We start from the raw sequence: 21191 nt of genomic DNA, 5'->3' as shown, positions 1-21191 counted from the left end.
AACCATAAAATCTTTATAGATGTTTTTATATGTAATCTTACTTGCCATAAATTTCTACTAAATATGGAATTCTAAAAACCGGAATCATTTTGAGAAGTTAGAGGCTTCAAAACTCAAACAGTGCGCTAACAAATATTTCTTTTTCAGTTGATAAAAATCATACTTCTTGAATCATTGACTTGTCTACATGATTGAGTCAAATCACCTTTTACATGACCAAATTTGATGCAGTAAAACTGGTTAGAACTTTCTGGCCTATAAAAGGTGCTTCATAATTGGGAATTATTCAAAAAATTATACTGAAGAATGCAAATATTCACAATTCAAAGACTTCTGACAACCATGCCTGGTTTTACCCACACATTTGTTTTCTCATTTATGAAAAGTACTATCCATCCACCTTTTTTCTCTTCTCCAGCATTAACATCAGTTTACTAAACACTTGGGGGGTGGGCTAGCAATGATTTCAAGAATGTATAAAAGAAAAAAAAAAAAGGTTTTGATTCATGGTATTCTGCAGGACAGATTCTCAGCATAGGCAATTATCTCTGACTTGTGCCAAATTCTTCAGAACATTAAACACACATGCACACGCAAACACACATTCTTCACTCAGTAACACACGTTAAGACCCGAGGTTACTTGCACAAGAGTGTGAAACCAACAAGAAATATGGGGCGGTATGCAGATCACAGGCTCAGTGATATTGCAGTTCTGAAGGCCAAATTCATCTCCAGAGGATCAGCTCAAAATACTCTCTTCAGCATTTTATAACTCTGAAGGTGGTTGAAAACCCTTCTGCGCTTGATTGTAAAACTTATGAATACGTTTTTCCTGTGCCATTAGTCATGCAAATGATAAATACTTGGCGGCTATAAAAACCAAAAATGTCAGGACTTGAGCACCTTTTCAAGACAAAATATTCACTCTAGCTTTATTTGCCACTTCAGTAATCAGGGCAAAATTGTTGTAAGAAAATCTTTATAGAATTCTCCAGGAAAATTAAAGGGTTTTATTTTTTTTTTTGTCTCTTACCTTCCACTCTATAATTTCTGTTCTACTTTTAAGCCCCAATTATTTCACATGGTTATTCAATTTTTTTTTTTTAATGCCTGCAATAAAGCTCTGCTATAGAAAACTTGATTTCGAAAGCAGGTTAGCCAAGAATCACACCACAACCATAGCCCTTAAAGGCAAGAAGGAATTTGCTGCTTTAACGAACATAAAAATGCAAGATATCTGTACTGTCCTGTGAGGTTTCTGCAAACGGGAACATGTGGCTGCAACATGGCTTCATTTTCCTTACACGATGGTACTAGTTCACCTAACTGCAACGCTTCTCGTTAGTAAGGCTAGGCAATCTCTTTCCATCACAGTTGCTTCCTTCTTGTTCAGTAAAGTAACAAAGACCATCCCTGCTTGGTGAACAGAGGGGTGGGTCTGGGGTTTTAATTTGACTCAAACCCTTGTGAGAGTCTCCACTTTCTGGGCAAAGCAGGTGATGACATTCTAACACCAGGCTGTATTTTCACCCAACCTGGGCTGACTCTGGCTCTATCAGAGACTGGTGCGTGAGTTAGTTCTGTGTCACAAATTAGGATAACATCTACAATTAAGCATCAACTTTGAAAAGCAGAAGTGTGTCAGCTGAGCAAAGACTCTCTCCCTGGAATGCTGTTGGCAGGTCAGCTGCTGTCATCTTCCTTGATGTGATTCATGGGTTAGAAGCACTATCTCAGTTCCTGAAATTCAGTACTCTGGTAGGAAAATATTTCTCCTTGACTCATCTAATTTTTTTTTAAAGAAGACAAAATATTTTAATGGTTAAGTGGTCACAGGAATTCTTCTGGTTTCTGTCCCGTGATTACTTTTAATGTTGACCATAGTTGCTTCTGTCAACTCAAGCGACAATGCCATCATAGCTTTTGAAGGAGGTCGCCCTGTGGATCAACTGGGCCAGGACGCCTGAAGTTGCAGGTGCCTGGAGGAGACTGAGGACGATGGTGAAGACTGGAGTAACCGGACCCAAAGGTGACTCAGAGATATCAGCTGACAATCGCCGCTTGGCTCTGAAGGACAATCTGCTGTTTCACTGGAGGTTCACACTGCACACCCTGCAGGCTCCACGGTCGGGCAGGAGAGGCCGGTGTCGCCTCCGATGGTGGGGGGGCGGGCAGCCACGTGTCAATGCTATTGTATGTTACAGGCGGAGCAGCACGGGTCGTCCTTGTCGGGCTGTGCGGCATAGTTCATCTGCCTCACGATCTCGGCGAAGAGTTCGTCCACCATGGTCTTACTTTTGGCTGACGTCTCCATGAAGGGGCAGCCCCACTCCTCGGCGAGGGCCCGGCCCTCGTTGGAGGACACCTCTCTCTCACTTTCCAGGTCTACTTTGTTCCCCACCAGGATGACCGGCACTTTCTCATACCTAGGAGAGAACAGACACGGGCACACAGGGGTTGGAGACGTTAGCACAGAGCTAGACAGACGAAGTGGACTTTCTCTTTTTCATGATATGATACTACAGAGTCCCTTGGACAACAAGGAGATCGAACTGGTCCATCCTAGAGGAAATCAGTCCTGAATACTCATTGGAAGGACTGATGCTGAAGCTGAAGCTCCAATACTTTGGCCACCTGATGTGAAGCACTGACTCATTGGAAAAGACCCTGATGCTGGTAAAGAAGGCAGGCAGGAGGAGAAGGGGACGACACAGGATGAGATGGTTGGATGGCATCACCGACTCAATGGACATGAATTTTAGCAAGCTCTGGGAGTTGGTGATGGACAGGGAGGCCTGGCGTGCTGTAGTCCATGGGATAGCAAAGAGTGGGACACGACTGAGCCACCGAACTGAACTGATACTACAGATATTCTCCTTAGCTACATGAAAAATTATTTGCTCCAGTTGATTTGACATTGGCCAGAAGGCATTTAGAAGCAGCTCTCATAGTAGATCACAAATGGGTTGTTCAAAATGATGTTTTAATCAATTACGTATCTTTAAAAGTCAATTTACCTTTCCAGAAATACTTGGAAAATTATTCTCAGAATAATCCCCTTAGATGGATTAATGTAAACTTTGTTCATTATTAAGGGATACTTATGCAGAATTTCAGATGATAAGGTAATACCTCTAGTGACTAAACACATAATTTGTAATTTTATAAATTTTACTGTGTTCTAAAAGTATACAAGGGCTTCCCATGTGGCTCAGTGGTAAAGAACCTGCCTGCCAATGCAGGAGACACGGGTTCAATCCCTGGGTCGGGAAGAACCCCTGGAGAAGGACATGACAACCCATTCGAGTATTCTTGCCTGAAAAATCCCATGGACAGAGAAGCCTGGTGGGCTACAGTTCGTGGAGCACAAAAGAGCCAGACATGACTGAGCAACTACAACGACAATGAAAGTATACAAAACTGATCAGGTTCCAATCATTCCTAAATAAGAAAAAAGCTAGCAGAACTCACTCGGATGGAACCCACCAAATACAACTATGCTCTATCCCTTTATACAAACTGTCATAGACTAGCCTGTTGAAAGATAATTACCATTCTTTTCAGCCTGACAAGGACTTAAACATTCCAATCATTAGCTCTGTTTGATGTTATCTCTTCTTTTCCTTCCTGACTAGAATCAGTGTGCTATAGACTAAACGCGTGTTCTCTGAAATTCAGATGTTGAAACCTAATCCCCCATGGGATGGTATTTAGGAGGTTGGGCCTTTGGGAAAGGACTGGGTCATGGATGGGATTTGTGTCCTTATACAAGAGACCCCAGAGATCACCACTGTCCTTATACCCACCTACAGACAAGAGTGAAAAGATGACCCTAGGGAAGGGGGCCCTCACCAGACACTGAATCTTCCAGAGCCTTGACCCTGGACTCCCCAGCCTCAAGAAATATGAGGAATAAACTTCTGTCGTTTAAGCCATGCAGTCCGTGGTATTCTTGTTACAGGAGCCAGATGGACTAAGATAAGGTGTCTTTAAGTCAAGATGTTTGGAAAATGCTCAGACAACAGAAATATGAAAAGAACAAAGACAAGAGGTCGTAAATCATTTTGTACCGAAAGATGATTCTCTCTACAATGGTTATTCATGGTGTAAAAAACAGACAGTGCTACTGTGCAAATTTATTTACTACTTGTGTTTATGTTTGTTCTAAGCAATGTTGCTAATACATTTTTACTTTATACATCGTTCTAAAGGCTTTTTGTGATTTCAGTATAAATCAATATGTGTGTCTGTACTTTCTCCTCTAAGCAGAGTGTATCTCTAAATTTATCAAGGAAGCAAACTGCAAAACTGCACACAAGTGATAACAAATGTGAGTGGACACGGCTAATCCGTTAGAAAACTACACACAGTCAGGATTTACTAAGGCAGGGTTTGTGCAGCGTTTTTATCATTCAGGAAACAAGAGCGACAGGCAGGCAGTTAATGCTAGCAACAATACTTTCACAGCTTCATCTTCCGGCCAACATGGTTCTCTCTGCTCACTCTAATTTATAAAACGAACTGTATTCCCAACAGAGTCTCGTTTTCTCCCTTTGACACAAGATCACACTGACAACGGTCTCAACAAGAGAGCATGCTCTAGGCAGTGTGCTCCTTAGCAGTCTGAAACACACAACTTCAAAATAAGTGCAGCCATGAAATTAAAAGACTCTTTACTCCTTGGAAGAAAAGCTATGACAAACCTATAAAGCGTATTAAAAAGCACAGATAACACTTTGCTGACAAAGGTCCATACAGTCAAAGCTATGGTTTTTTCAGTGGTCATGTATGGATGTGAGAGTTGGACCATAAAGAAGGCTGAGCGCTGAACAATTAATGCTTTCAAACTGGGATGCTGGAGAAGAGTCTTAAGAGTCCATTGAACTGCAAGGAGATCAAACCAGTCTATCCTAAAGGAAATCAACCCTGAATATTCATTGGAAGAACTGATGATGAAGCTGAAGCTCTAAATCTTTTGCCACCTGATGAGAAGAACTGACTCATTGGAAAAGACCCTGATGCTGGGAAAGATTTGAGGGTGGGAGGAGAAGGGGATGACAGAGGATGAGATGGTTGGATGGCATCACCAACTCGATGGACATGGGTTTGAACAAACTCTGGGAGACGGTGATGGACAGGGAAGCCTGGCGTGCTGCAGTCCATGAGGGCACAAACAGTCGGACATGACTTTGTGACTGAACAACAGCATTATCAAAGATAAATCTAAGATATGGATACTATCATTCCGCAGGAAATGGATCTGGACAACTCTAATTTTTATCAAAGGACTTTACATGCATTTACTGTGTATCAGCGGTGATTATGCTCTCTGATCATACTGAGAGCTCTGAACATAGGACCCAAGAGTTTTGCACATCTTCTAGGACCTTCACATACAACAGTTATGTGTTCCTCTTGTGGCTCAGCTGGTAAAGTATCTGCCTGCAGTGCAGGAGATGCCAGGTTTGATCCCTGTGTCAGGAAGATCCCCTGGAGAAAGGAATGGCTATTCACTCCAGTATTCTTGCCTGGAGAATCCCATGGACAGAGGAACCTGGGGGCATACAGTCCACGGAGTTGCAAAGAGTTGAACACGACTGAGCGACTAACACTTTCACTGTCAGTCAATGTATCATATATTTATCCATCCATTTAACAAGTGTTTATTTGATAGAAGCCTATTTTTGTGCTAGATGCTATTCGAGGCACTTAAGATACATCAGCGAACAAAGCAAACAGCTCTGCCATATAGTCTAGCAGAGAAGACAGTGGTCGATAATAACCCCAAGTAAATAACTAAATTATTGGTTTATTAATGAAAGTGAAAGAGGAGAGTGAAAAAGTTGGCTTAAGGCTCAACATTCAGAAAACGAAGATCATGGCATCTGGTTCCATCACTTCCTGGGAAACAGAGGGGGAAACAGTGGAAACAGGGTCAGACTTCATTTTGGGGGGCTCCAAAATCACTGCAGATGGTGACTGGAGCCATGAAATTAAAAGATGCTTACTTCTTGGAAGAAAAGTTATGACCAACCTAGATAGCATATTCAAAAGCAGAGCATTACTTTGCCAACAAAGGTCTGTCTAGTCAAGGCTATGGTTTTTCCAGTGGTGATGTATGGATGTGAGAGTTGGACTGTGAAAAAAGCTGAGCGCTGAAGAATTGATGCTTTTGAACTGTGGTGTTGGAGAAGACTCTTGAGAGTCCTCTGGACTGCAAGGAGATCCAACCAGGCCATTCTAAAGGAGATCAGCCCTGGGTGTTCTTTGGAAGGACTGATGCTAAAGCTGAAACTCCAGTACTCTGGCCACCTCATGCAAAAAGTTGACTCATTGGAAAAGACTCTATGCTGGGAGGGATTGGGGGCAGGAGGAAAAGGGGATGACAGAGGATGAGATGGCTGGATGGCATCACTGACTCGATGGATGTGAGTCTGAGTGAACTCTGGGAGTTGGTGATGGACAGGGAGGCCTGGCGTGCTGCGATTCATGGGGTCGCAAAGAGTCGGACACGACTGAGTGACTGAACTGAACTGAACTGAACTGAAATGAAATGAAATGGTGTTAAGTGCGATGGGAAAAAAAAAAATTGCAGAACAGGGATGGGGCTGGGAGCACAGGTGCAATTTTAAACCAGATGAGCAGGGAAGGCCTTGTTGGGATGGTGGCAGGTGAGCAAGATGTGAAGGGAGGGAGGGAGTTTGCCAAGCAGGTGTCTGGGGAAGAGCATTCCAGACAGGACACAGACCAGGCAGTGTGAACACTGGTGGGAAGAAGAGCAAAGGGCCCGTGGGGTCCATCTGTATCACCTTCCTGACTCCAGCAGCCAGAAATCCTGCAGTATAGGAAATGTGTTCACTTGGAACACATGAACTTTGGAACTTGGGTGGCAAAGTGGCCTCAGAAGACAAACGTGACCTCTATGATGAGATCGACTAGATTATTTAGGAAGACTAGGTGCTTGGTTAGCAGGTGACCATTAGTATTTTCATCTCATGCTCATTATTTACCATAGCTTGGTGAGCTGTCTTGATTTCTGCCCCCACTTTCTATTAATAAACATATTACTTGGGAATGAAATTGAAGATGCAAAATCCCCCAAACACTTAATTTATGTGTTACTGTTGATGTGACCATGAGCAGGGTACCGCTGTATCCACATCTCAGGCATCAGCTGGTTTCTCACCAACTTCAGCGTATCTTCCTTGGTATTTCCTTTGAGAGCGCGACCAGTGGCTTCTGCAGCTCAAATCGCTTTACTTTTGTTTATGGTCTGAGAACTAACACTGGTTTCATTAACATGAATGTCCCTGTTGTTTACAGTATTCATAAGCGCGGTTACATAATGTATTAATAAATAGAGCTAGTTCTTTTGAGCAGCTCTGCTGAATGCATTGAATGAAACATCAGAAACACTGGCTTGAGTATCACTTAGCTGTAGAGCTCTGATGGGCTTCTCCACACGAGGCGGCTTTGTAAACCTGAATAGTTCAAGCGCATCTGATGTTTATCAATGGTCTTTATGTAACTGTCCTGATAGGGGTATATGTGTATGTGTATTTCATTCTGGTTGTGTCTAAACTCGGCTAATCACCAAGATTCCCAGGCCCAAATCCAGGGTTACTGGATTTCTGGGATTGGGCCTAAGTGCCTATTTAAAACTACATCTAAGTTCTGAAGAATGACTGTGAGGTTCGGCAAGGTTTAGGAATCACTGACCTGTTCTGTTACTTTGTGACCCCAAATAGCACTGGATGTGTGTAGTTCATGGTTTTATACTGCGGCAAGCCCAGGATCAGTTCCTTTGCCCTTTGTTGATTCACCAATGATAACCTGGGGACAGATGCCACCACACTCAGTTCCTTTGACTTCCTTTTGAGGGCGCTCTATTGTAGCATGTTAAAAGAGGCTAGGCCCTCACACGAATTTCAACACCCTGCTATTTCCTTACTCACTTTTCCGTAAGCAGGCTGAAATACAATTCTCTTTGAACTCAGAAATGAGAATTGGAGAGTTTTACTTTCCCTTGTTCAACCTACCCATTGTTAAAAATCTCACCTTCCAAGAGAGTCTCAAGGTAAAATGTCAGAACACCTGATGCTTTAATCATTTCCATGACAACCTCACCAAATGGGTTATATCTGAACATCTTTAGTGATGTGGAACTCACATCTCACGCAACCCATTTTGTCCTGTCAGCTCTGTTAAATGTGAGTGTTAAAAAGTTGGTGCTAAAAAGTTTATCCCTATCTAATGAGCTGTGACCTATAACACCTTGTCCTTCCTGTGACCGTTGAGAACACAGAAATCTTTTCTCACAGCTTTTCTTCCCCATCTCCCTGCTCAAATTAAGTAACACAAGATGATTTTTTAAAGTCCATGACAATATTTAAATAGGTAAAGACGAAAATGAAAAAGCATTCATCTCACCTCCATGAGAATGACTGCTGTAACTATTTTGGTGTGTATCGTTTCACACTATCTTCTTATATATACCTATATAAATGGAGATTTTTCGGAAAGGCGATCATACCCGGTTATATTTAGTCGCTCTATTTTCACTTATTATCTTGGACTTTGTATACCGATAAGTGGTATGCATCACATTAATGGTTAAGGAGTACTCCATTTTATAGTCTGTGTGATAATAAACGTACCATAACTTAATTCCCCTTCCCCATTTGTGCATGTTCCCCTCACTCCTGTTCTCATTAACCAACAGCAAACTGAGGAACCACACCTACACGTGGAGCTTCTGTCTGAAAAGTCTGCACAGTGTGTGTTGTACGCATGTATGTATGGCATACCCTTTGAACCAGGAAAATAAAAAACACATTTCTAGATTAGTTCGGACTACTGTGCTCACACACATGCAATCTTGACTGACATCCAGGAATTTATACTACAGCCAGTAGAGCTGAGGTCAAGGGTGCCTGTTTCTCCACCCTTGGGGTGGGTATTTTTAATCTTTCAGGGAAGTATTATGGCAGTTCTGAACAAAGAAAATGGTTTTATGGCTGGGAGTTGAAGGCCCCAACCACAGCCTGCTAGCATAAAAACATCAATACTTCTTATAAAGGTGGAAAACGTAAGCTAAGTAAGGCTTCCTTCTTCCTCTAAACTGACTTGTTTTGAGTCGACTAAATATTTCATCTTAAAAGCGAATTTCTGGTAATTTAGCTTGAAGAATAAAAGGAAACCAAAACTCCTTGCGGTGACGGTCTCTTGGTTTCAGCCTGCGTGCATACTGAAGAAGAACAGAGAGAAATTTGTAAATGCAATCTAAAAATTAAGTAAGGGCTGTAATGACACCGGAAAGATATGCAAGGCACTCAGGGCTACTCCATGATGATACAAATGAAAATAACCTGTTTTTCCAGAAATTAAGAGCTGACACTGTATCTGAAGAACAGTGTGATGGTGAGGGACCAATTGGTCATGACAATGTAACTCAGGCACTTTGAATGTTGTGTTGAAAAGCCATTTGGGGGAGAAAATACTTGGCAAAAGGCATCTGGTAAAGGGCTGTTATCCAGCATATACAAGGCAGTCTTAAAACTCAACAAGCAACAAACAACCTGATTGAAAAATGGGCCAAGGACCTTTAAGATACACCTCAACAAGGAAGGTATACAGATGGGCAAATAAGCATGTAGAGATGCTGCACATCATATTTTGTCAGAGAAATTAAAATAGAGACGCGACAACACAGCTACTGGAATGGCCACCATCTAAAACACTGACAACACCAAATGCTAGAGAGGATGTGGAGCACCAGGAACTTTCATTCATTCCTGGTGGGAATGCAAAACAGTACAGCCGCCTGGAACACAGTTCAGTGATTTCTTAGAAAACAGCATATACCCTTACCATACAAACCAGCAATCCCTGGTATTTAGCTCCCCAAACCAAATATTTACAAATAGACAAAACCTGCACATAGATGTATATAGCAGCTTTATTCATAACTGCCCCAACTTGGAAGCAACCAACATATCCTTCACCAGGTGAATGGATAAATAAACTGTGGTATATCCAGACAATGAAGTATCATTAGTGTTAATAAGAAATAACTTAATGAGTCATGAAAAAAATAGGAAACTTAAATGTGCATTGTTAAGTGAAAGAAACCAATCTGCAATGGCGACATACTGCGTGGTTTCAACTGCATGACATTTTGGAAAATGCAGAATTCTGGAGACAAGTTAGTTAAAAGATCCGTGGTTGCCAGTTGATGGGGTGGGGAGGAAGGGCGGAATGGATGGAATACAGAGGATTTTTTAGAGTGAAAATACTCTTCATGATACCATCATGATGGATACATGCTATTAAACATTTACCCAAATTCACACAACGTACAGGGCTTCTCTGATGGCTCAGCAGGTAACGAATCCGCCTGCAATGCAGGAGACACGGGAGATGCAGGTTCAATCCCCGGATCAGGAAGATCCTCTGGAAGGACGAAAATGGTGACCCACTCTAGTATTCTTGCCTAGAGAACCCCATGGACAGAGGAGCCTGGCGGGCTACAGTCCATCAAGTTGCAAAGGGTTGGACACGACTGAGCAACTGACACACGCACGCACACAACATACAACACCAGGGGTGTACTAACGTAAACCACCGGGTGATTACGGCCAGTCAGCGTCGATTCATCAATTTAACCAAGGTCATAGCTCAGCTGGTAAAGAATCTGCCTGCATGCAGGAGACCCCGGTTCAATTCCTGGGTTGGGAAGACGTGCTGGAGAAGGGACAGGCCTCCCACTCCATATTCTTGGGCTTTCCTTGTGGCTCTGCTGGTAAAGAATCTGCCTGCAATGTGGGAGACCTGGGTTTGATCCCTGGGTTGGGAAGATCCCCTGGAGAAGGGAAAGGCTACCCACTCCAGTATTCTGGCCTGGAGAATTCCATGGACTGATAGTGCATAGGGGTCACAAAGAGTTGGACACCACTGAGCACCTTTCACCTTCCCTTCCCTTGCCCCAGTCCGGTGGGGGATGGTGTTAATGGGAGAGGCTATACATGTGTGGGGTCAAGAGCTATACAAGAAATCTCTGCATCATCTCAATGGTGCTGTGAACCTTAAACGACTCTAAAGAAAGTCTTTAAAAAAGAAAGCTACTGGAGAACTAGGGTAGCCAAGGGGGCTTAAGTTCACTTAAGTCTTTATATCCCACTGATCACAAGTGAAAACTCATGAGAAGACAAAAAGTAACTACCAAACAACTCTGAAATGTAAAGAGAAAAACAGGCAGATTGGGGCAGGGGGCCAATTCCTGGAGAGAAGACCCATGAGGCTGAGTTTCCTGGTTTTTTCTCTTTGCTCCAAGAGTGGGCAGTCAGTGGTATGCACATAGCCAGAACTCTGGGAGAAATTCATTCTACCCAGAAGGTCAAGTGAAGGGATGCCTGTGAGCTGGAAGGTGTGTGTGGGTGGGAAAGCCGCCCTTTTTTCTTCGCTTGTCCTTTCACAGCTCACCTACAACAGGTCCCCTAGCAGAGCTGGGGTGGGGGGCAATGCCAACAGCTAAGACTTCATTAGAAATTTCTGGTTAGAGGCATTGAAAACAGGGCTTCTAAAGGTCCAAAGAGGATGAGAGAAAGGTCTAGTTTTTTCCCTCCTCTCTTCTCTGCCCGCTTTGCTAGGAAGATGACCCAAACCGGGAGAGCTAGTGGTTCTAGTATAGCAGTGCAGAAGGATACCAACCAACTTTACCCAATTAGTGTTTATAGGACACTCTACTTCATAAAAGTAGAATACACATTCTTGTCAAGTGCACCTGGAATATTCACTTAAGACCATATGTTTGGCTATAAAAACTGTAACAAATGTAAAAGAGCTGAAATGATACAAAATATGTTCTCAGACCATAATGGAATTAAACTAGAAATCAGTAAGGAAAGATACTCAGAAAAATCTCCAGATACTGAGAAACTGAACCATATATTTCTAAATAATTCATGGGCCAAAGAAGACATTGTTAAAACATTAGAAAGCATTTAAGTGAATGAAAATTAAACATAACAAAATCTGTGGGATGCAGTTAAAGCACCGCAGAGAGGGAAATTACAGCACTACATGTTTATACGCCTCACATCAGTGGGCTATGCTACCACTTTAAGAAACTAAGAGAAAAGGCAAAAAATAAGTCCAAATTAAGCAGAAGGAAGAAATGCTAAAGGACAAAAATAAAAGATGTGACAGTTGGGCCATAAAGAAGGCTGAGTGCTGAAGAACTGATGCTCTTTAATTGTGGTGCTGGAGAAGATTCTTGAGAGTCCCGTAGACAGCAAGGAGATCAAACCAGTCAATCCTAAAGGAAATTAGTTCTGAATATTCATTGGAAGGGCTGATGCTGAAGCGGAAGCTCCAATACTTTGGCCACCTAATGTGAAGAGCCAACTCATTGGAAAAGACCCTGATGCTGGGAAAGATTGAGGGCGGGAGGAGAAGCGGGCAACAGAGGACAAGATGTTTGGATGGCATCACCAACTGAATGGACATGAATTTGAGCAAACTCTGGGAGATCGTAAAAGGGAAGCCTGGCGTGCTGCAGTCCATGAGGTTGCAAACAGCTTGACACAACTTAAGTGACTGGACAACAACAACGAAAATAAAAGAACTAGAAAACAGAAAAAGAGTATAGAAAAAAATCAGTAACACTAAAAATGTACTTCTCTGAAAAAGAGCAATAAAATTGGTAAACTTTTATCCAGACTGATCAAGAAAGAAAAGATGACACAAATTAACAATACCAGAAAGAGGAAACTTACTACACACACTACTGACATGGAAAAGAATATGCTCCTGAAAGAGAAACTAGGATGAAATGCACCAATACCTTGGAACATATGTGATGTCACTTATGCCCCTCTTTTCAGAGGATGACAGCACTGCTGATCTAATCTCTAAACCTCTCCAATTCACTTCTTCAGGTATCTAAACTCTAGTTCTTCTTTATCTAATTCAACTTTCTCTCCTACAGCTTGATAAAGAGAATCTTCCATTCTGAATTCTGTCTGCCTGTTCATAATAGTTCTCTAATGAGAATGGTCCCTACCAATCAAATTCTAAGACCCATTCAAAGCTTAGGTCAGATTTCATCTTTCAAAATCCTCCCTTACTTTTATAAATAGCTGAACTCTTATATTTACATTTTATGTCATTAAGAATTTGGGCTTCATAGGTTTTCATTAATTTATTTCTTTGAGTATCTACTAGGCATTGTGTGAGGGACTGTGGATAAAAGACATATGAAATCCTTAAGAGTTTGTGCTCAAGTTCAAGGAAACACTATAAACAAATAACCAATATCACTAAAGACTGTGATACCTGTTTCAAAGAAAATCAATATGGATTAATATACAGTAACTTGAGTGGGCCAACATTACATGAGGGCATCAAAGGCGGCATTTCTAGGGTGATGAATTCTAAGCCAAAACCTAAAAATTGAGAGTTGAGTCAGCCACAGGGAAAAAAAACCAGGAATCAAACATTTTAACCAGGAGAAAATATAAAGGAAAGGCAGTAGAAAGCTGCCAGCTTTATTCAGGGAACAAAATGGAGACTGGCTCAGTTACAGCACAAAGAGCAAGGGCAAGAAAAGCATGCGGGACGACTGAAGAAGCACCTATGACCGCTCTGCTAAGAAGAGGAGGAAGTGACTGAAGGTCTGTTAGCAGGGAAGTGAGGAGGCTTCTGTGTCAAGAGAGCAGTGTGGCTAATACACAGAAAATGTTCTTCAGGGGCACAGAAGTAGCAGGCAGACAGGAGATGACTGCTGTCTTCAAGGCATTAATTGATGGCTTGAATTGGAATGACGGCAATGCCAGTGGAAAGAAAGAACAGTTAAAATACATTTTGGAGGCAGCATCAACAAAAATGGACTGCCTGAAGAAGACAGCAGGTAATGGTTGGACGACAGAGAAATCAGTAAACGATTCGTAGGTAAAATACTGCTTTTACAAGTATAGCTTTATCTCATGATTTATGGCCAAGGTCCATCTACAGTTCTTTGGGGAAATGGTCTTTTAAATAAATAGCACTGGGTCAACTGGATACCCATACATGCGGGGACAAAAACAAAAATCTTGACTCTCTGTGTCTCACACCTTTCGTACAAATTAAGAGATAAATCCCAGAATAAAAGTCAATACACCTTCTAGAATTAAATATGGAAGATGAATCTTCATAACCTTGGAGTGGAGAAAGATGTATTAACTAGGAAACAGAAAAGAACTAAACATAAAAATAAAAGATTAAGAATTTATGTTCTTGAAAAGAAGCTACTAAGCAAGTGAAAAGGGAAGGCAAAAGGGGAAAAAGATACCTGCAATACATGTATCTCCAAAACGTATAAAGAATGTCTACAAAATTCAAGAAAAAGACAAAACAATCTTTAAGTGGACCAAACATGTGAGTAAGTTGTTTTAAAAAGAGGATATGCCAACAATCATTAAGCAGATAGAAGAGTGTTTATCATTACATGCCAGAGAAATAAAAACTAACATCAAAATGAGGTGCCACTCAACTCTTACCAGATAAGCTAAAATTTTAAAAGGCTGATAATATCAAATGTCGGCTAGCAAGCGGAACAACTCATTGGGAGAAGAGTAAGTTGGCACAACGGTTTTGGAGAATCATTTGTCACTACAGTTGACCCTTTAACAACTTGGGGATAATCTGCACGTAGCTTACAGCGGGCCCTCTGTAGGCACGGTCACAACTAGGGCTTCAGCACACCATGGGCTGCGCGGCACTGCAGGAGCTACTACTGGAAGATGTCTGCATGTGAGTGGACCTGCACAGTTTGCCCCACGCTGTCCAAGGGTCAGCTGTATCTGCTGCGCATTCATGACCCAATGATTCTGCTCCGAGGCATTCACCAAGGGACAGTGTACACATATGCGCCGAAAGATAGGTACAAGAACGTTCACAGAAGGGTTACTCATGATAGCCCTGATCTCAAAGCTGCCCAAATGCCCATCAACAGAATAAATAATGAAATCATGGGATAGCCACACAAGGGACTACTGTACCTCAATGAAGTGTTTGCTGCTGCTACAAGCGACATGAATAACTCTCATAACGAGGATGCTGAATGATGAGACCCCGGTTTGATCCCTGGGTCAGCAAGATCCCCTGGAGAAGGAAATGGCAATCCACTCCAGTATTCTTGCCTTGAGGATCCCACAGACAGAGGAGCCTGGCGGGCTACAGTCCATGTGGTCGCAATGAATCAGACACAACTGAGCAACCAACACTTTCACTTTCAGAAGCCTAAAAATAAACAAAACTAGTCTGTGTTGGTCTTCGAGCATGGAAGTAACAGGCATGAAACAAGAGGGAAACTGCTGTGTTGTTTGAAAGGTCTGTCCTACATCTTTATGCAGGATTTGGCTACCTGGAGTATACATTTAGCTGTCTGATCTTATTTGTGTGTTTTACCACATGAAAGTTATACCTCAATTAAAGAAAGAAACTGAAACAAAAAAAAAAATCAACAAATAAGATAATTATCTAAATGATTTCCTCACTGAAATAGGAATAGTAAAATAACCTTCAAGACCAACTGAGTGAGCATGCATGTCGGTAATGGGTGTAAGCTGCACAAAGTATATGATTAAGTTGATCAGTTGGTTTACTGCTCAGCTAAATACTGCTAATGTATTCTAAAATTCTGTCCACGTCCTATGCTATTTATTTTATATTCAAAGCTGGCTGAAGACTGAAAGCATAAGGAATACTAAAGTAAATGCTTTTAGAAATAAAAATGATGAAAACTCTGAACATTTTCTTCACTATTGGATCTATAAATTGCATCCATCTGACTACAATTCTTCTCAGGCATAGCAAGATGTCACAGTAAGCCAGAGAACTCCAAATACCCATGTTAGAAACAGAATATAACTATGACTACATTCAACCTGGCTTTTTATCTATTAGATATAAAAATACTTCCCCCTAGATATGTGTCTTATGTGGGCTAGTGTTTGCAACTGGAAGCCTTAAACCTTGTTATTTAGAAACTACACGTGCAAATATCTGAATAAACCATTATTATTTTTTTTAAAGCACAATATCCAAGATACCCAAAATAAGGCAGAGGAAAGCAGCTACTGGTTCACTTTATGTACTTTAATGTGTAACTAAATTTCAACCTGCATTTTAATGTATATTCAGTCATCAATTAATCTGTCAACAAAGTAAGCATCTTTTTACATAATTTAAACGGCAGGGACAATTCAAGCGTGGACACATATTTGAAGAACACAGAACTCTCATCTATCTAAGAAACAAAGGTCTTCAAACATAAAACTTGCATTTTAACTTTAGAGACGGCTGAAATCTAAAACCTCTGCACTAAGAAACAGCTCCATCTATTGTACTTGAAAAGACTAAATTGAGTCAATTACTCAGAAATACGCAAGTTATTTGAACTGTTATCTATATTTACATCAAATTATAGGATATTTCTTTTCAGCATCCCCTCATTTCAGCATTTTTGCCAAAAACGTTGATGAATGGAAATTCATATGTTTTTGGTACACAGTTAAAGTTCAATTACAAGTATTTTTTAAAAAGTTACCTCTGACTGAAGAACATTTAAAGATGCATCAAAGCTAGGTAGAGCTAAGATTTTTTAAGAAACTTTGAGATCTTAAAATATTTATTTCCAAATCACTAAATACAAACAGCACCAAATAAAACTAAAACAGAAAAACAGAAACAGGCTGCATCTCCAGAAAGTTCACGTTATCAGACCAGCAGAATGAGCTTTTCTTCTCTCAGCAATAAACAGCTCAGGCAATGAGTGCCATCAATTATGCATGGCAGGTTGTAACTGGTTGGTTCAACTGGGCGTAAGTTTGACTGGTGATGCCTATTAAAAAGGATTTTTCATTTGAACTGGGAGAAGTTAACAGGTGACAGATGGCAGAGGCAAAACAAAACAAGTGCACAGTGAAGAAAGGAGCTGGAAACCCTCATTATTGGCAGAGATTATGGTGCCCAAGAGCAGCCAAAGGAGAATGATGAGCTACGGGTATGTTGGCAGGATTCAACCCAACAGCAAAGTAAAAGAAGTTAGAAATGGTTGTAAGAGGTCACTGTGGGAGCAAGGGAGAAAGGATGGTCAGCAAAAGTCGTCAAGAGTCTCTAAAGTAATCAAGTTTGAGACAAGAGGCTGTAACAACAGGTCTGGAACAGTACTGATTACAGGGGACAGGCAGGGTGGGAATTATTGGATGTGAGAAAACTGGTCCCTTCATTTTCATTCCTGCCACAAAACTCCTTTAATTTCCAAAACGACTCACGCCTGAGCTATGCAAGTCTCCTAACTGGTCCTACCTCCAATTTCTTGCCCCGCTATTCTATCCTCTATGTCATGTCCACAACAGTTATCCTAAAACCCTGCACGTGGTCCTCTCCCCATCCCCGCAAATCACGACCTTAGAAACATAAATGGTGGCTCTATGACCACTGGGGCCTCCCCGGTGGCTCAGTGGTGAAGAACCCGCCTTCCAATGCGAGATGTGGGTTCAGTCCCTGCATCGGGAAGGTCCCTTGTAGAAGGAAATGGCACCCCACTCAAGTATGCTTGCCGGGGAAATCCCATAGACAGAGGAGCCTCGCAGGCTACGGTCCATGGGGTCGCAAAGAGTTGGATATGACTTAGCAACTAAAGAACAACAATTACAACCACTAGATAAAGGCTAACACTTAAGGTCAACCACAGCTTGGTCATTGGCTAAAATCATGGTGGAGTCCACAAGGGGAAGAGAACTGGATGTATATTTAGGGTACTTAGAAAAAGTCCCAGCTGTGCTCCCTAAGACATGTCACGTGACCTCTCTCAGCCTCAGGTCCTTCCCCCCTCCTTTTTTCTCCTTTAAATTTGGCTGTGCCATGCGGCATGTGGGATCTTAGTTCCCTGGCCAGGGACTGAACCCACGCCCTCCTCACTGGAAGCTTGGAGTCCAACCACTAGACTGCCAGGCAAGTTCCCCTCCTGTTCCTCGCTTGTGAAACAAACATTACTGATCCTTAGGTATTACAGTATGGAAGAAGATGGTGATGACTTTACTAAATAATAGCTTAGCACCCATAGAGGGCTTAGTAGGTGCCAGACACTGTGCTAAGCAGTTTACATGAATTATCCATGGAAGTATTACGGATACTGTAAAATACTACAAAATGCTAATTATTCTTTTCTAAGTTCTCTCAAACCATCTGTTAGTAAGTCAGTTTTAGAATTTTAATTGTGGTGATATAGCTGCAAAAAAGTACAAAAATTGCTACATAGTATCTTATTTCTTATCTCCAGCTTCCATTCCCCAGCAGGATGGTCTTCTACAATAAAGGCCATTACTTTTATTGGTACAATGTGAGAACGACAGGATAGATATTAATATCAAATTAGTCTGCTACTACTATCAAATTGCCTCTAATATCAAAAGCTGACAGTTTACCATCTTCTCCAAACAGAAGTATCTTTCCTTACTCTATTCATCTTCTTGCTTCAAACACTGCTGAGTCAAATCACTAGATATGAACCATGTCTCTGATGAGATCGGGCGTGTTCAGGGTGGTATGGCCGTAGGCTGAACCATGGCTCTGAAGCCTTACAGAACAATGTGGTGTAATAAAAAAGAAAATGGAACAGAACTGAAGAGAATGAGGAGAACCGAGGTCTCGTTTCTGCCTTAAACCAGCTGTGCCATCTTTGAAGTTAGATCTGGGACCTCAGGAAAGCAAGGGCCAGGGATGTTTTTATGTAGCTCTTTCTCCAGTACTGGAATCAATTCTTGACACTTACAGTCCTACAAAACAGAATGACTTAATGAAGTGATGATCTGCAAATATGACAGCCTTCGCATGGAGCCCCTAGTGAAAATGCAAACATATCCATGGCTGCTGCTGCTGTTTCAGTCGCTCAGTCGTGTTTGACTCTTTGTGACCCCATGGACTGTTGCCCACCAGGCTCCTCTGTCCATGGACTTCTCCAGGCCACAGTACTGGAGTGGGTTGCCATTTCCTTCTCCAGGGGATCTTCCTGACCAGGGATTGAACCTGCGTCTCATGCACTGGCAGGGAGATTCTTCACCATTGAGCCACCAGGAAAGCCATATCCATGGTCCCCAAGCTGAGAAAGCATTTTCGATGTACTTTATCTAGAAAGCTTTATTTTTCTTTATCCTTTATCATGCTTTCCATTAGATGCCAAAATGCTTAAAACTGATTTGCAGCATAAAGGCTCTCCAGATATTTGGAAGAAAAATGGTCAAAATCCATAATGCAATGAACTAAAGGAACATTTATTTATAATTCAACAAATACTTTCTTTGTACCAAGTGCTAGATATCAAAATTGAAGCAGATTACCACCAAATCAATACATGGAAGAAGCTTTTATTCTTAAGACAGATTAGATGGTGTTTGTCAACTACTTTTATAAACAATATACACTGTGGGCAGAGTACAGGGGGAGGGTCCAGTAAGACTATTATTATTACAAGCAGGTGCAAAACATATACACGTAGACTTAGATTTTTCTGCTGAAACTAAACTTTAATATGTTATAATCTAATAAAATTAAATATGATCTTCAGTTCAGTTCAGTTGCTCAGTCATGTCCGACTCTTTGCGACTCCATGAGCCGCAGCATGCCAGGCCTCCCTGTCCATCACCAACTCCTGGAGTCCACCCAAACCCATGTCCATTGAGTCGGTGATGCCATCCAACCATCTCATCCTCTGTCGTCGCCTTCTCCTCCTGCCCTCAATCTTTCCCAGCATCAGGGTCTTTTCCAATGAGTCAGCTCTTCACATCAGGTGGCCAAAGTATTGGAGTTTCAGCTTCAACATCAGTTCTTCCAATGAACACCCAGGACTTACCTCCTTTAGGATGGACTGGTTGGATCTCCTTGCAGTCCAAGGGACTCCCAAGAGTCTTCTCCAACACCACAGTTCAAAAGCATCAATTGTTCGGTGCTCAGCCTTCTTTACAGTCCAACTCTCACCTCCATACGTGACCACTGGAAAAACCATAGCCTTGACTAGACAGACCTTTGTCGGCATAGTAATGTCTCTGCTTTTTAATATGCTGTCTAGGTTGGTCATAACTTTCCTTCCAAGGAGTAAGCATCTTTTAATTTCATTGCTGCAATCACCATCTGCAGTGATTTTGGAGCCCAGAAAAATAAAGTCAGCCACTGTTTCCACTGTTTCCCCATCTATCTGCCATGAAGTGATGGGACCGGATGCCATGATCTTAGTTTTCTGATTGCTGAGCTTTAAGCCAGCTTTTTCACTCTCCTCTTTCACTTTCATCAAGAGGCTCTTTAGTTGTTCTTCACTTTCTGCCAAAAGGGTGGTGTCATCTGCATATCTGAGGTGATTGATATCTCTTCCGGCAACCTTGACTCCAGCCTGTAAATGTGGTTAGTCATGTGTGGTTAAGAACAGTAAAATGACACAGGGCAGAAAAAATGTGAAGCCAAATGGTGAGCGCCTGCATCAGTTTGCCACCTTTTAATAGCTAAAATACATTCATCCATTCACTTACCACTCATCCTCAATATTCTTTAAAGATCTTCACAGAGAGAAATCCAAAGGATCAATGATACTCTTTTATCAAAATAATTTACAAAATATCAACATGTTCATCTGATGTTTTACTATTTCAGACAACTATTGCTGTATAAAAAACCACCCCAAAACTAATGCATTAACATAACCATTTTACTGTATTTCGTGGTGGTGTGAGTCGGGAATTTGGGGAGCATTCAGTTGGGTGATTCTTCTGCTCCATGTGGTACTGACTGGGCCCATTCAGTGGTGCTCAGCTAGGGCTGGGCTGGGCGGACAGTCAACACTGGCTGCACCCTAGGCCTGGCCCGTCGGTGGGCACAGTTGGATGGGCAGCTCCCTTTCTCTCTCCACACAGTCTCAGGGCCTTTTCAGGGCAGCTGGACTTCTCACATGGCAGCTCAGGGTTCCAAAAGACCACGGTGGAAGGTGCACAGTCCTTGTAGAGACTAGGCCTCAAACTTGCTTAGCATCACTTCCACCATCTTTCTTGGTCAAAGTAGTTACGGGCCAGTCGAGAGTCAAGGGGAGGGGAGATAGATCCCACCTCTTTCTGGGAGTCGTGTCCAACAATCCACAGCCATCTTCAGTCTAGGATG

At 41.9% G+C, this 21191-nt stretch overlaps 1 protein-coding gene across 3 annotated transcripts in view; it reads right to left on the bottom strand.

Annotated features, from left to right (window-relative positions):
- Positions 1-2190: 2190 nt before the first annotated feature.
- Positions 2191-21191, bottom strand: part of RAP2A (RAP2A, member of RAS oncogene family) — a 36863-nt gene continuing 17862 nt past the window's right edge. For all 3 annotated transcript variants that reach the window (XM_068984615.1, XM_068984616.1, XM_068984617.1), the window contains one exon: positions 2191-2428. In XM_068984615.1, coding sequence (XP_068840716.1) covers positions 2191-2428 — 238 coding nt within the window. The remainder of the gene's footprint in view (positions 2429-21191) is intronic.

This window comes from Capricornis sumatraensis, chromosome 12 (genome assembly GCF_032405125.1).
Source record: "Capricornis sumatraensis isolate serow.1 chromosome 12, serow.2, whole genome shotgun sequence".
Lineage (NCBI taxonomy): Eukaryota > Metazoa > Chordata > Mammalia > Artiodactyla > Bovidae > Capricornis > Capricornis sumatraensis.
Note: the sequence above shows the minus strand (reverse complement) of the source record. Positions and strands in the feature narration are given on the sequence as shown.